The sequence below is a fragment of the Zootoca vivipara genome, chromosome 10, assembly GCF_963506605.1.
Source record: "Zootoca vivipara chromosome 10, rZooViv1.1, whole genome shotgun sequence".
Lineage (NCBI taxonomy): Eukaryota > Metazoa > Chordata > Lepidosauria > Squamata > Lacertidae > Zootoca > Zootoca vivipara.
Window position 1 is genome coordinate 17,182,488 of NC_083285.1, and position 15,266 is coordinate 17,197,753.

At 42.7% G+C, this 15,266-nt stretch overlaps 1 protein-coding gene across 5 annotated transcripts in view; it reads right to left on the minus strand.

The window, feature by feature from the left end:
- CPED1 (cadherin like and PC-esterase domain containing 1) overlaps positions 1 to 12,679 on the minus strand; it is a 128,860-nt gene extending 116,181 nt beyond the window's left edge. For 3 of the 5 annotated variants that reach the window (XM_035127142.2, XM_060279575.1, XM_060279576.1), the window contains exons 1-2: positions 12,532 to 12,678; positions 11,603 to 12,096 (exon numbers count right to left, since the gene is read on the minus strand). In XM_035127142.2, coding sequence (XP_034983033.2) covers positions 11,603 to 11,860 — 258 coding nt within the window. In that variant the 5' untranslated portion in view covers positions 11,861 to 12,096; positions 12,532 to 12,678. Of the gene's footprint in view, positions 1 to 11,602; positions 12,097 to 12,209; positions 12,512 to 12,531 lie in introns of those variants that run through there. The other 2 variants (XM_035127144.2, XM_035127143.2) reach the window with 2 other exon arrangements.
- Between the last annotated feature and the right edge of the window lie 2,587 nt (positions 12,680 to 15,266).

Genomic DNA, 15,266 nt, shown 5'->3' on the forward strand with positions numbered 1-15,266 from the left:
AGCTGAGGCTCCAATACTTTGGCCACCTCATGAGAAGAGAAGAATCCTTGGAAAAGACCCTGATGTTGGGAAAGATGGAGGGCACTAGGAGAAGGGGACGTCAGAGGACAAGATGGTTGGACAGTGTTCTCGAAGCTACGAACATGAGTTTGACCAAACTGCGGGAGGCAGTGCAAGACAGGAGTGCCTGGCGTGCTATGGTCCATGGGGTCACGAAGAGTCAGACACGACTAAACGACTAAACAACAAATTTTCATCGGAGCAATGTTCGAATTATGAGACCCCAAGCCAAGAACATAAATAACTACGCAACCTTCAGAAGACATCTGAAGGCAGCCCTGTATAGGGAAGTTTTTTTTAATGTTTTATTTTTTTTATTATGCTTTTGTATATGTCAGAAGCTGCCCAGTCAGATTGGTGGAGTATAAATAAAAAAATCATCATCGACATCATTACGGAATAGGACGTCCCTATTTTAATCGGAGAAATGTTGGAGGGTAACTCCCCGTCTTTCCTGAGAAGAGGGACTGAGGGGAATAGGGGTCTCCTAACAATTCTCAGCATCCTCAACAAAGCACAGTTCCCAATATTATATTGGATGAGCTAGGGGTGCCAACTTGAAAAAAACATTGGGGGACCAGGTAAGCTCTTTTCTGTATAACTGATCACACACATCATTTGAATGGCAGTGCCCATCAATTTCAAATATTTTATTGGGTGGGGTGGGGGGACAAAGGGACCTCGACCCCTGGGATTTGGTTCCTGTAGGGGGAGCCATGACTAAATAGTGGCATGATGCTGCTTTAAATGCATAGTTCTGCTAAGGCAAGGAACTTAGCAAGATGGCTTCTACCAAGTGAGGCCATCATTCTATCTAGCTTAGTACTGTTGAGACTTTCAGCAGTTCTTCTGAGTCTCAATCAGGGTATGCCAGGGATAAACCTGGAATGTTTTCCATGTAAAATACGTTATCTATCACTGACTCACGGCCTTTACTTTCTGACCAACAACATATAAAGTTTCTTCCCCCTTCTTTTGAGATATATTTTAAAGACCTGAACTGTGTTTTGGTTAAAAAGCAGCCTGTCAAACTTCATGTTTCCCCTTTTCTGAATCTGTTAACCATTTTGTACACAAAACATCACCATCACTATTGATTCTATTTAAATTACTGTCAGTTGAGCCTGTCATGATTCACAGTGCTTTGGAAGCGATGTTCCAATTTATGCAGAACTTTGCCAATCTTGCTTTTTCAGCCCCGCTTCTACATAAAAAAAAAAAATGTACCGGTGCTTCAGGCTGAGTCTTGGCATGAAAAGATTCAGTAACAACAGATGAAAAGAGCCTGGTCAAATAATTTATGCTTTTTATACTCCTCTAACTAGTGTGGGTGGGTGGTTTTACTTTTCCAAAAGTAGCCTCATTTGGTGCACTCAAGAACAATTTTGAAACAGATGTGCTGGCGGGGGTATATTTATCTAGTTATAAATGTCAAGGAAATAACCATCAGATTAGTTGCACGTGCAGAGTTATAGAATCTAGTAATGATCAAACAGAGGCAGACATATAGGTGCATCTATGGAAAAGTATAAAACAGCTGCAGTTGTTATCTCTGACATAAAATGTCTGCTTAAATAGAAGAGACGCTTGGCAGCTACCTCAAGAATATGTCTCCCAAGGACATAGCTGCTGTGTTTCTGTGTTTTCTCACCTCTGTTGTAGGACCCCTGGATGGTTAAGTCCAGTAAAAGGTGACTATGGGGTTGTGGCGGTCATCTCACTTTCAGGCTGAGGGAGCCAGCATTTGTCCACAGACAGCTTTCCAGGTCATGTGGCCAGCATGACTAAACCACTTCTGGCACAACGGGACACTGTGACAGAAACCAGAGCGCACGGAAACGGCGTTTACCTTCTCGCTACAGTGGTACCGATCTATCTACTTGCACTGGCGTGCTTTCGAACTGCTAGGTTGGCAGGAGCTCGGACAGAGCAATGGGAGCTCACTCTGTTGTGGAGATTCGAACTGCCGAACTTTCGATCGGCAAGCCCAAGAGGCTCAGTGGTTTAGACCACAGCGCCACCTGCATCGTGTTGTAGCGACTGCTGGCTCTCGCTCACATCCAACCTTGCCACAGTTAAATGCAGCATTACTGCTTCTCTGCTCCCCATTGTAAAAGTGCAGGATTGTACATCTGCAATGGTCCTGCAAGAAGGATTGCGATTGGGGAAGTGTGATGCAAACCAAAGAGCACAGATGTGATGTGATGCAGTTAAGTCAATGGCCCTTCCTAAGCAGCTGGGTTATGTAAGCCACTTTCTTATTTCAAATGTGGGTGGGTTGAATGAATCCAAGCAGACGAGGCCAGCTTCATGGGGGTTCCTGCTCCAGTGTGGATTCCTCCCCCCCCCCTTGGTGGATTGTGTTTCTAATCAAAGTCAGACATAGATGAGGCAGGATTACTAAAATTACATTTTATGCCAAGAGAGTTCTAAAGAATGAGCTCTGCTCCTCCCCTTCTAGCTTTCAGAATGTTAGCCCTAAAAAAATAAAGTAAAATAAATCTTCTTTTTTGGGGACAGCAATTATGTACTCTATGAACAAGTTCCTGAGCCTATTTCGTATTTAAACAGAAATTGCATCGAAATTATGCAAGCTAAAGAGAGCACCAGAGGCCAGCAAAAGGCCTTGCATTAGAAAATAAGATGAAAAGACAAAGTGCTTTCCCCACTGGATATTATTATTATTATTATTATTATTATTATTATTATTATTATTATTCGAATTTATATGCTGCCTGCTGCCCTATATACCCTGTCTCAGGGCAGTATACAGAAGAAAATCAAAATATAAAACCACAAAATATATCATCAAATAAATACAACAACTCAATACCCCCACACACAAAAACACATTTTTAAAAGGGCATAGGTTGTCAATCAAATCAACCAAAGGTCTGGTTAAAAAGGAACATTTTTGCCTGGTGCCCAAAAGTGTATAATGAAGGAGCCAGGCGAACTTCCCTGGGGAGAGCATTCCACAGATGGGGAGCCACTGCAGAGAAGGCCCCGTTCTCGTGTTGCCACCCTCCAGACCTCTCAAGGAGGAGGCACATGAAGAAGGGCCTCAGATGATGATCTCAGGGTCTGGGTAGGTTCATATGGAAAGAGGCAGTCCTTGAGGTATTGCGGACCTGAGCCGTTTAATCATCTATCTAATCTATCTATCTATCTATCTATCTATCTATCTATCATCTATCTATCATCTATCTATCATCTATCTATCATCTCCTGGATATCTGTGCTGGTAGGTTTGCATCACACTTACCCAGAAACCAACAGAAGTCGTTTGCCACATAGTTTCTACCACAGATTATATGAAGTGGCGTGTAAACACTGAGCATCCATCCACATTTTGTATTGACTGAAATAAAGCACGTTCGTAACCAGCAAAGCTGGACAATGGTATAAGCCACCCACGCCCGCTGCGAACCACCCAGGCATTTGTCAACGGCAAGCGAATTTCTGGAAAGCAAGTTAAATTTATTGGGACCACCAGGCATACCATGGAGCTATAGTGAAACCTTGGCATCTGGTTTTCAGGGGTGCCAAGAGATGGCTGGAAGTTGGCTAAAAGCCACTTGGCCCAATGGAAAGAGATCTACTCAAGTAGCACCCGGGTCAACTTCAGTATTATTGTGCTATAAATCAGCTGCCAAGAACACCATAGAATCATAGGACATAGAATCATAGAATCACAGAGTTGGAAGAGGCCACAAGGGCCATCCAGTCCAACCCCCTGCCAAGCAGGAAACACCATCAAAGCATTATTGACATATGCCTGTCAAGCCTCTGCTTAAAGACCTCCAAAGAAGGAGACGCCACCACACTTCTTGGCAGCAAATTCCACTGTCGAACAGCTCTTACTGTCAGGAAGTTCTTCCTAATGTTTAGGAAGAACACCCAATGCATTTTTTAGGGAAATGTTTAGGGAAGCTTTTAATGTTTGATGGATTTCTGTATTTTAGAATTTCTGTTTTTTTGGAAGCCGCCCAGAGTGGCTGGGGGAACCCGGCCAGATGGGCGGGGTATAAATAATAAATTATTATTATTATTATTATTATTATTATTATTATTATTATTATTATTATTTTCTGAAACACGCTTCTTTGTATTATCATATGGAGCTCCGCCAGTTGTCCACACCCCTCCAGCATGCTTTATTGGGGTATGGTTTATTTAGGGCTGCTATATGTCCAGGACGTTACCGGGATTTCAAAGGCAGAACTGACACCCACGGAGAATTTCTGAAAGGTGGCGCTTTGCCCTGGATCTTAGGCAAGTCAATTGCAAAATTGCATTTTTGATGCCTTAAAAAAAAAGCTCAGCAACTTCTGGGTTTTCCTTAAAAAAAATGTTCAGCAGTTTTGAGTTCCTCCTAAAAACAGCTCAACAACTTTTGGGGGGGTTCCTGGTTTTTACTTTTTGAAATATGGCAAGCCTAGAATGCTTGGGTGCTTCCTACATTGCTAGAAAGAAACTAATTTCCTCCATCTTTCTTTTTCCCTTCTCTGGAGGCTATTTAAACATTTGTTGGCTTTTTATATCACTAGTATTTTCGTTCAGGAAGGAGGAGGATTTGAACTGCGATGGCTGGAATGCTACTCTGCTTCTCATTGTTTGCTATCTAAATATAGGGCAGGCCCCTAAATCAGGGAGATATGTTTTGACCGTTGGCATCGTAGCACACAAGAGTGGGCTGAACGGCTCATGTGGTTAGTCGACAGAACTTTGCGTGTTGGGTGGAAAGATAGTCCTAATCACAAACTCCTTTTGCTTAATAATTTGACATATGTATTCCAAAAGGAAGATGTGGACCATTGTTCATGTACGAATTGTTCCATGCAGATTATAAATTGAGTGGTACTGGGTTTAATGCTTGGATGGAAAGGTTATGGAAAACAGATCTGAAATTTGCGGCATGTTGTACGCTGAAATAAAATTTTATGAAAATGATGTACCGGTGGTATTGGACTCCTAGTAAGTCAGCAAAAATGTATAGAATAAGTACAAATACCTGATGGAAATGTAAAGAGAAAGAAGTTTTTTTATCATATGTGGTGGTCGTGTAAAGCAGGCACCAGCAAACTCGGCCCTCCAGCTGTTTTAGGACTACAATTCTCATCATCCCTGACCACTGGTCCTGTTAGCTAGGGATGATGGGAGTTGTGGTCCCAAAACAGCTGGAGGGCCGAGTTTGGGGATGCCTGGTGTAAAGCTTTCTGGGAGATGATATATAATGAAATGAAAAAAAAAACTTTTGTTAAAAAACAGGAAGCTTTTTTATTAGAAATTATAGATACTAACATTCCAAAGGAGCAGAAAAGAGGAGTCGTATATAAATTTAATACTTAAAAAATACATATAAATGTAGTAAATTAAATTTCCAACCTCTCTCCTCCCTTAGTTGCCTTGTGGTCAAGCTCTGCTTCGAAGACCCAAACTCCCTCCCAGAAGGCAAATATAAATAAATTTGCCATGAGAACTGCATAGATTTCGTCCAACTTTTAAAACATTAAGACCGGCAAATCTTCTGAATGCTCAGAACTTGCACAGCTACAAATATTCAGTTCAGCTGACTCTAAATTCAGCTGTCCCTATTTTAGGTTGATTGCAGTTCCCACAGGAGTGTAGGTCAATCTGGGCTAGCCACAAAGAATGTACTACCTACTGTAATTGAAGTTCATATTTCAGCAACAGGAAAGAGGATGAATACCAAAGCCAGGCCTTGTCCCTAAATATACCCACCAGGGCAAACTTTTGCCTCCTTATCATGATGTGTATTGTGGAATCGCTTCCATAAACTGTGTCAGATCTACCTAGCTAGTGGTTCTCCAGAATTTCAGATAGGGATCTCTCCTAGCCCCAGTGTATTCTCCTTTTTTAGTTGTTACTCTAAATGCCACTCTATCTATCTATCATCTATATCTATCTATCTATCTATCTATCTATCTATCTATCTATCTTGGGGGGGGGAGGTGACAGTACAGTGGTACCTCGGTTTATGAACACAATTGGTTCCAGAAGTCTGTTCATAAACTGAAGCGTTCATAAACTGAAGCGAATTTTCCCATTGAAAGTAATGGAAACTGGATTAATCTGTTCCAGACGGTCCGCAGAGTACTTAAACTGAAGCGTTCATAAACTGAAGCGAACTTCCCCATTGAAAGTAATGGAAAGTGGATTAATCCATTCCAGACGGGTCCGCGGAGTACTCAACCTGAAGTGTACTTAACCCGAAGCATGGGTGTAATTGGTTCCGGAAGTCTGTTCATAAACTGAAGCGTTCATAAACTGAAGCGAACTTTCCCATTGAAAGTAATGGAAAGTGAATTTATCCGTTCCAGATGGGTCCGCGGGGTTCGTAAACCGAAAATTCGTAAACTGAGGTGTTCATAAACCGAGGTTCCACTGTACTGTATACTCTTGAGTACCCCCAGAAAAAAGCACTGCCTAGCCCTACTGGGACATATTGGAAACTTTATGCATTCATGTGGTCAGGGATGATGGAAGTTGTGAGTTCAACAACGTCTGCAGGGCCACAGGTTCAACATCACGGCACTAAGGTGTGAATATTGCCCTAAAAGGGTTCCAAACTATTAGAAGGGATAAACTTTTGTCAAGCGTCTTAAAATCTACAAGTGATAAAATACTAACAATCAAAGAAAAACATTCTAGATGCATTATTTGGCCATATTTGCTTACAACTATGTCATCAAATTAAGGGACCCAGGTGGCGCTGTGGTTAAACCACTGAGCCTAGGGCTTGCTGATCAGAAGGTCGGCGGTTCAAATCCCTGTGACGGGGTGAGCTCCCATTGCTTGGTCCCAGCTCCTGCCAACCTAGCAGTTCGAAAGCACGTCAAAATGCAAGTACTGTAGATAAATAGGAACCGCTACAGCGGGAAGGTAAACGGCATTTCCATGTGCTGCTCTGGTTTGCCAGAAGCGGCTTTGTCATGCTGGCCACATGACCTGGAAGCTATACACCGGCTCCCTCGGCCAGTAATGTGAGATGAGCACGCAACCCCAGAGTCGGTCACGACTGGACCTAATGGTCAGGGGTCCCTTTACCTTTACCTTTTATGTCATCAAATTACACTCAGACCTGCTACTAAGAAATCAGCAAAAGGGTATCTGAATCAGTGCCTTTTTTTCCTTAAAAAAATGTTTAGGGGTACTCTCATTTTCCCACTCATATTTAAATACTGCCCCTCAATGAGGCCAAACTTAGATTCACAAAATGTTTAGGGGTATGCGTATCCCTGGTACCCCCAGGGGGGGAAAGCACCGATCTGAATTATCAGCCACCCCTTAGATGAAGCTATATCTGGATTACAGAGCATTTTCTAGATGCAAGCTGCCCAATAATTAGGGGCGACAAGACTATTTTATTTATAGTCATGACATAGATTTGTTTGTAATAAGAGAAATGGTCTGGAGGACATTTAATTTAAAGAGCCGCCGGCACATTTTATAACAAATGTCACCAGGAAAATAGCTCGTACAGCCACAAGACGTTGCTCACTTCATAACTATGATCAAACAAATGGCTAAGGTTGAAATATTTCAGCACAGCTGGAATGTGGGTAACTCAAGGACAAGTGGTTGTTTCTGGCACACAAAGGAACTATAAACAAATAAGTTGATGTGAAAAACATAGGATATTCTCTGGTCACATTTAAGAGCCTCTGAATCCAATGGAAAAGATGGAAGCACATTCCTAAATCTGGATCATTCCCTCGAAGCTTTATCTTTTTGCTGTCTTGGTTGCTTTTCAGAAAATCATTTAATGAGCCTGAAAGTGGCCTTCTATGCAGCTCTGAAATACTGCAGATCTCTACATGCACTCCTGAGGGCAATTTGGGGACAAGAAACTGTGCTAATTAACCTTGGAAGTCGCTGGGGGGGGGGAAGCCCTATCATTTGACTTGTGTGTCTTAACTCCATAAAATTCCTAACGCTCTTTCGTAGATCATTGGAGTACTGGAGCTTGTAAAGAAAGAAAGAAAGTGTAAAATCCAGTATTTAATAGCATGTAATGTCATCATAAGGCTAGCTCACTGCACTGAGGATGGGGTGGATCAACTTTTAAAAGTTTTACTGGAAGAGAGGGTCACACTATTACAATTTTCCTCTGCTGGGTTAACTCCCCAAGTGCAAGATGCAATGTAAGAGCTTTTGAACAAATACACCAACTGTGTAGACTAGCCGGTGTGTATAAATAGCTGCCCGACTAGCAAACTAGCAGTGCAGAAAACCTCAGTTATGCACACCACGCCCTGTAGTAAACGAGCTTGCATTCTGCTAAAACTATATTATTTCCCTGGAGGAAAACTAACTCGTAGTGCCCAAGTGGTGTTGTGCATAGTGTTGGGCTTTGACCTGGGAGACCCTTGATCAAATTCTCGACCAGCCATGAAGCTGGCTGGGAGACTTTAGGCCAGTCCCAGTATTTGTCAGTCTAACCAGCACACATCCTTCATGCAAAACTGGGGGGAAACCATGTATGCCCCCCTAAGGTCCTTTGAGGAAGGATGCGATAAAAGTGTACAGTGGTACCTCTGGTTACGAACTTAATTCGTTCCGGAGGTCCGTTCTTAACCTGAAACTGTTCTTAACCTGAGATACCACTTTAGCTAATGGGGCCTCCCGCTGCCGCTGTGCTGCCACGGCACGATTTCTGTTCTCATCCTGAGGCAAAATTCTTAACCTGAGGGTTAGCGGAGTCTGTAACCCGAAGTGTTTGAAACCTGAGGTGTTTGTAACCCGAGGTACCACTGTATTGAATGAGTAAATAATATGTTAATTCACGAGAACTCTCTTTTTCTCAACAGTCAAATAGACAGGAATCCATCTCCTATAACTGCACACATTCAGGATATTTCAACAATTGTGTACCAGGAAGCCCACGAGACACTCAACACTGCTTCGAAGTGTCAAAGCAATGATTCTTCAACATCAGCTTTGTTGGACTGGTCATGTTGTGCGGATGTCTTCCAAAGCAACAACTCTATTCCGAACTTAAAAATGGAAAGTGTAGTGCTGGTGGTCAACAAAAGAGGTTTAAAGACTCTCTCAAGGCAAATCTTTTTTAAAAATGTAGTATAAGCACCGACAACTGGGAAACACTGGCCTGCGAGCGCTCCAATTGGAGAACAGCCTTTACTAAAGGTGTCAGGGGTTTAGAACACGCTCGAACTCAGGGTGAAAGAGAGAAACACGCTAAGAGGAAGGCATGCTTGGCAAACCCTCATCAGTGATCAACTCCCGCCTGGATACCTATGTCCCCACTGTGGAAGAATGTGTGGATCCAGAACTGGCCTCCACAGTCACTTACAGACTCACTTTTAAAACCGAATTTATGGAAGACAATCTTATTCAGCTACAAGTGATAGCCAAAGAAGAAGAAGCCCACCAGAGTTGCCACCACCACCACCACCGAGAGAAACATAAATACAGAGCACCGCCCACTATTATTTTCACTCATCTGTACAATCTCTAGTTCAGACTGGAGCACAGCTTCATTCCAGGTCATTAGGGCCTACAGAAAGGAATTGTGGGTGATACAAACTTGGGAGAACTGGGTTTCGCCCTCTTCTCATTCCCACCCTCAGACCTTCCAAGAGTCCCTATTTTCCAGGGACAGTCCCAGATTTACAGAATCCATCCCAGTTTCTGATTTGATCCTGGAATGTCCTGCTTTTCCTGAGGACGTCCCTATTTTCACTGGAGAAACGTTGGAGGGTATGGAGTTACGTGACCTCCAAGCCAAGGAGATAAGTAACTATACAACCTTAGAAGACATCTGAAGGGTTTTTTTTTAAAAAAAAAAGTTTAATGTTTTATTATGTTTCTATGTATGTTGGAAGCCACCTGGAGTGGCTGGGGCAACCTCATAATCAGAACATTCAAATTGTTTTGTTCGGAAATGAGAGGGCCAGTTTGGAGGGTACAGAGCAAATCAGCATAGCACTCTGCTAGCCATCCAGATCTGTTCAAAGAATTGCAATGAGGCATAAGCAGGGTTTCGGGATAGGGTTTACTGGAGGCGAAGGCAACAATCCTATACAAACTTGCAAGGCAGTGAGGCCTACTCAACACAATTATTTCTGAGCAAACACACTTGGGCCTGGAATGGGAATAACTATATATTTACAGAGTCAGAGGGAAACTCTCTACCCAGCAAATTTCATCATAGTAGTTCTATGATTATGGAGGAAAAATTTAAAATACGAAAAGTGGTTGGTAAACACTCAGGGATATTATTATGTAGACCACTTCCTGTGGCCAGAGGATAGCACAGTGCATTCTATGATCACTACTGTTCCCTGCTTCCTTCATCCTATTTGATACACAATCCTATCCTTCTCCTCCCACCCTTCACCGCCCTGTTTCTTTTTGACATATTCTAAATTATTAGAAGCCGTAAGACTTGGAAGAAGCAAAGTAGGATAATAACAGATAAATGCGAATCTACAGGATGTGCCTGGAGTTACTGTTTCCTTTGCCGTTTCACAGGACTTTGGGTTTCTCGTTATGCATTTAGTGCAAACGACACAGAACCACGTACATTTTCCAACGAGATTGGGGTGCTACAATTGCTACTGGGCAACTGCACTTTCTCCCTCTCTCAGGGTGCTTTGGCATGGGGGCTTAATATCGTAAACGGGTCATTCAGAAATGGTTTGCAACAGATTTTGTTTAACTTATCAGATCCTCCTGAAAAGAGTGGTCTAAATTAAATAGGACGTGTAGAAATATGAGCTAGCATTTGATCCCAAGGATGTTGTACAGATGCTGCAAGAAACCTGCATGCATGAGAACCCATCCCACAGTCAACATCCATCTCAGAAGTACCCTCTGTCTCTCCCCATTCTATATGTCCTTTTTGTGTAAGCCCACCCACCTTTCCTGGACCGATTCCTTTGATGGAGCAGAAATGCGATTTGGTTCACATCAAAAGGTGAAGCTGCCCGATTCGCACTTCAGAAACAATATGCAAACTGGATCACAGCCCTCCTTCAAAATGTGCAAGTCGCTGAATTTTGCAATGCCGTTCCACAAGCCAAGTCATGTGTACAAAGATGAGCATGCTAGAGTACAGTATGCATACATATTGATGTGTTAGTGAGTATAACATACAAAAAAAATACATTGTGTTTGGCAAAATTGCTTTGCAAAATTGCATACAAATGTGTGTGTTAGGAAAAGTTCACATTAAAATGCTGGGGAATTTTTATGAGGACATTTTTTTTTTCTGTTGAGGGAAACTGATGAAGAGAACTGAATTTAAGATTGAATTTTTTTATAAAAAAACTGAGAAAAACAGATCTGACACATTTGCCCACCCCTAGTTTCACTCCAGGGGGGTCATCACTTTGGAACACCCTCATCTAGACAATATAACAGGGCCAAGGATGCACCCGAGCTAGCAAGCAGATCCATCTCTGCTTATTTGAAGGTTAATTTTAGCTGTGCCTGCCAGAAATGTCCCTCCAGTTTCTAAGCCAGTTTTCCATTCTGTACTTGTAGCTTCTCTTACCTCCTTCCGTACTTGTAGATTGCTTGAAGGAAGGAAGCAGCGGGCTTGGCTTGCGGAGATCTCCTTGTACCTCCTATGCTGTACCAACTCCGAAACCACTTTGTCTGGTAGAACTCCATTGCCAGCTGGTGAAATGTATCTCCTCGTCCTTAAGGGTGTCAGGGTCTGGTAGAAAAGACAAGCAGCCAGCACCAGCACCACCAGGAACGGGCGAAGTCGACACCACCTCCGGCCAGGCAGAATCTGCCGGCAAGCCATGGCCACCCTGGGTTTCTAATGTTGTCCCGTTTCCACATTGTAGGAAGAATCGCTGTGGCTACTGTTCGTCAGCGTGAAATGAAGGGGGAAATGTGACTTGCCCGTGGGGAAAAAACACAAGTGTTCTCCATCACTTCTGGGCTTGAGCTTTCCCATGGCATCAGCCGGCGAGAAGTTCGAGGTCTCCGGAGCAAAGCGGACTATGACAAACAGCCCTTCAGGAAGCAGTCCCCGACCTGTGCAAAAAGAGAGGGGGCAGGAAAAGAGAAAGAAGTCACAGTGCGTCGTGTGGGTTGGGAAGGAGCAGACCTAAGCGTCCTGAAATAGTTAGTGGCAGAAGGAATCTTACCGTCTGGAAGAAAGTTTATCCCACAAAACTCCAGCTGAACAACTGCATTCGTGAAAGCAAAAGGTTAAAAATTATGAGGTGTCTTTGTACAGCTGAAAAGCATCACAGATTTCCATGTAGGTCCCCCCCTCCCTTCTGTTGCTTTTTAAAATACCGTTTCCTTCATTCCAGAACTTTTTAAATTGCCCTTTTCCTGTCGGCAAACGTGCATGCTTTCTCTCAAAGAGAATTCATCTGGTTTTGAACAAGCCGAAAGGCTAGATTTCCCTCGGTTAAGTTTCTTTCTTTCCAGCTTTCGGAGTTCAAAGTTATGTTTACTTACTTGGTTCTTAGCCCTGTCAGACGTTTTCCATTCTCCCCTAACGGGCTGCTGATTAAAACCACTCGGAGCAAGGCAGCCTCATGACTCCAGCTCATCTCCACAACACACACACACACAGCACAGCACTCCATCTGAACTCAGTTGGACCACAGACATATAAATAAAAAACAGGACTGCCCCGAGGGGTGGGGTTACGTTCACCAAGCTCTAAAAGGCCTCACATGCTGGAAACTGTAGGAGCAAGGCTGCTGGATCACACAGCAACAATGTGCCCCTCCATGCTTCCAAGCTATACAAGGACTCTAAAAATGTGGCTGGAATACAGACAACTCAAACATAATGAAGAGAGAGAAATGTTAAACCACTCTGAGAACTGTTGTTCCATGAAGGAAATAGGGGTCTCAACCATTCCAGGCACACCCCCCCCCATTTTTTCAGCTAAATTTCTTTGGGGAAAGCCAAAGCTATTTAAAGTGGTGTGATACTGCTTTAAATGTAGAGTGCAGATGAGGCCTTTGTATATTAATTAGAGGCTTCTTGTTAATGTGTTCTTACTTAAGATGGGATGGCATGCAGAGAAGAAAGGCGTGGAAACCTAGGTAAGTTTTTAAAAAAGAACCTGATTCTGTAGGACAGGAATAGGCAAACTCCACCCCTCCAGATATTTGTGACTACAATTCCCATCATCCCTGGCCACTGGTCCTGTTAGCTAGGGGTGATGGGAATTGTAGTCCCAAACATCTGGAGGGCCATAATTTGCCTATGCCTGCTGTGGGATGACCAGCTTCATATAACCAACTTGCTTAAGTCAAGTTAATATATGAAAGGGTTAATACCATAGAGTAAGCTGCTTTACAAGGCTTAGCTATGTCACTTCCTCTTACCTTGGGAGGAAATAGGTAATGAAGCCTTTTTTCATTGTCCCCAGTCTAACCTGTGAGTTCTGTATGTGAGGTTTGAGCTGGTCATTGCAGCTCAGCTGCATGGCTTTCACCAGCCTCTTTTGTGTTTCCATATCAATAGTTTAGGAGCTTTGACCACTTTGCAACAAAGCTACATTTTACTGCCTGTGCAACTTTTCTGACTGATGTATGGGAAAGCAAATGAATCTGACCTTTGGAGAGTTTGTAAGCAAACCATTTTTAACTTACCAAATGTGTGGTCTTTTCCTATGTGGGGCGGGGAGAGAAACTTCAGAAGGAACTTCTAAAGGGAACAGTTTTGAAACTCGGAAGTTTTTACAGCCTTTTATTTCCATGCTGTACTTCGCTGCATATTTTGTGGTTTTAAATCTCTGCTGGGGTTCTCTTACCAAAAGGTTATTGTCATAAACTTGGATCTTGGGATCCAAGGAAATTCTTCTTTGAACCGACTGATTCAGTGGTGGGGGGAAGCATCTGGTCAAACCCTGCTGGGACTGTATCAGTTCAGGCTACAGATGTGATTGCATGTTTGTATGCTCCTTGGTGCTAGAAACTATCATTTTGCACTAGAATACTTAGAACAAGTTAAAAACTGGAAATGCTATCTAGTCTATTCATCCTTAAGAGTCACAGTAACTGTATCAGGTGCACTGAATATTCTAGCTGCACTACTGAGGTTCTGCAATGCAAAAGGGGGTCGATATATATCTTCAGCTTTGAAGGTATATAAAACCAAAATAGTTGCCAAGGTTACATATAGCGTATAGGTTTGAATCTTGGGAGTTAATAAATCCTCAGAGGTGACACAAACCACTTTTTTGATAAATATATTTTGTGTGCTGTGTTTGCAATGTTGTTCTTCAACTGGAAGCAGACATTTGTTCTCTATGGATTTGGGCTACCTGTCCTTGGTTTTGCTTAAGAATTATGCTTGTTCTTGGCCAACATTGGTTAATAACAAAGGGAAACACCTATCTTCTGCCACTAGGATTAGAAAACCCACCAACAGAGACTTCTAGAACTTAACTTGCAAAATTCATTTGCTCTTGTAAAATGTGTCTGCTCACCCCTATACCTCGGTCTACAAACAGGGGTGGAGGACTTCTGGTTCACAAACCTTATTGGGCTGGCATGGGTTCCCATCTGACCTGTGAGGCCAAACCTGATGTCATATGTGACATCTAACAAGGAGCAGGTGGAGATACAACTGCCGATGTGCAATCGGGAACCTTTGTGTGTGTTTCCATTTTGCCTTTATAGGGCAGCGAGTCGTGTTACAAAGCACAATTCAAGTCTAGGCAAGCAGGGCTTGTCGTCATAGTGACGTCAGGTGACAGTTTTTTTGGGGGGCGCAAATTTGTTCACTTGTCTAAGGGGCCTGCCAAGGCAGGTTATATGGGGCAGAACCTGGCCTACTGGCTGGATCCAACTCCCCATCCCTGATCTGCAACCTCATAGCCATCATTGACATGCTCAGTATTGGGCAACATTAATTATTCCTAGATTACAGGCAGGTATTTGTGAAACGTCAATTTATGAGTTTGTCCAGTGGCCCAGTAGAAAGATTGGTCCACATTTTCCTATACTTATTTTTTGTTTTAAATTTATTTCATTTAACAACTATTAACAATAAACAATGCTTTTCATTGCTAAAGAAATATAAATTAATGACAGTAACACTTCTTATAGAAACATTCCAAACCTACTTGAATATGCTGTAACTTTTATAGGGTTATCTTCCTAAAACTTGCCCTACAGTGTCTGTATTTTAAAACTATTGCTGCTCATTTATTGTTATACTCTTAACGTCCA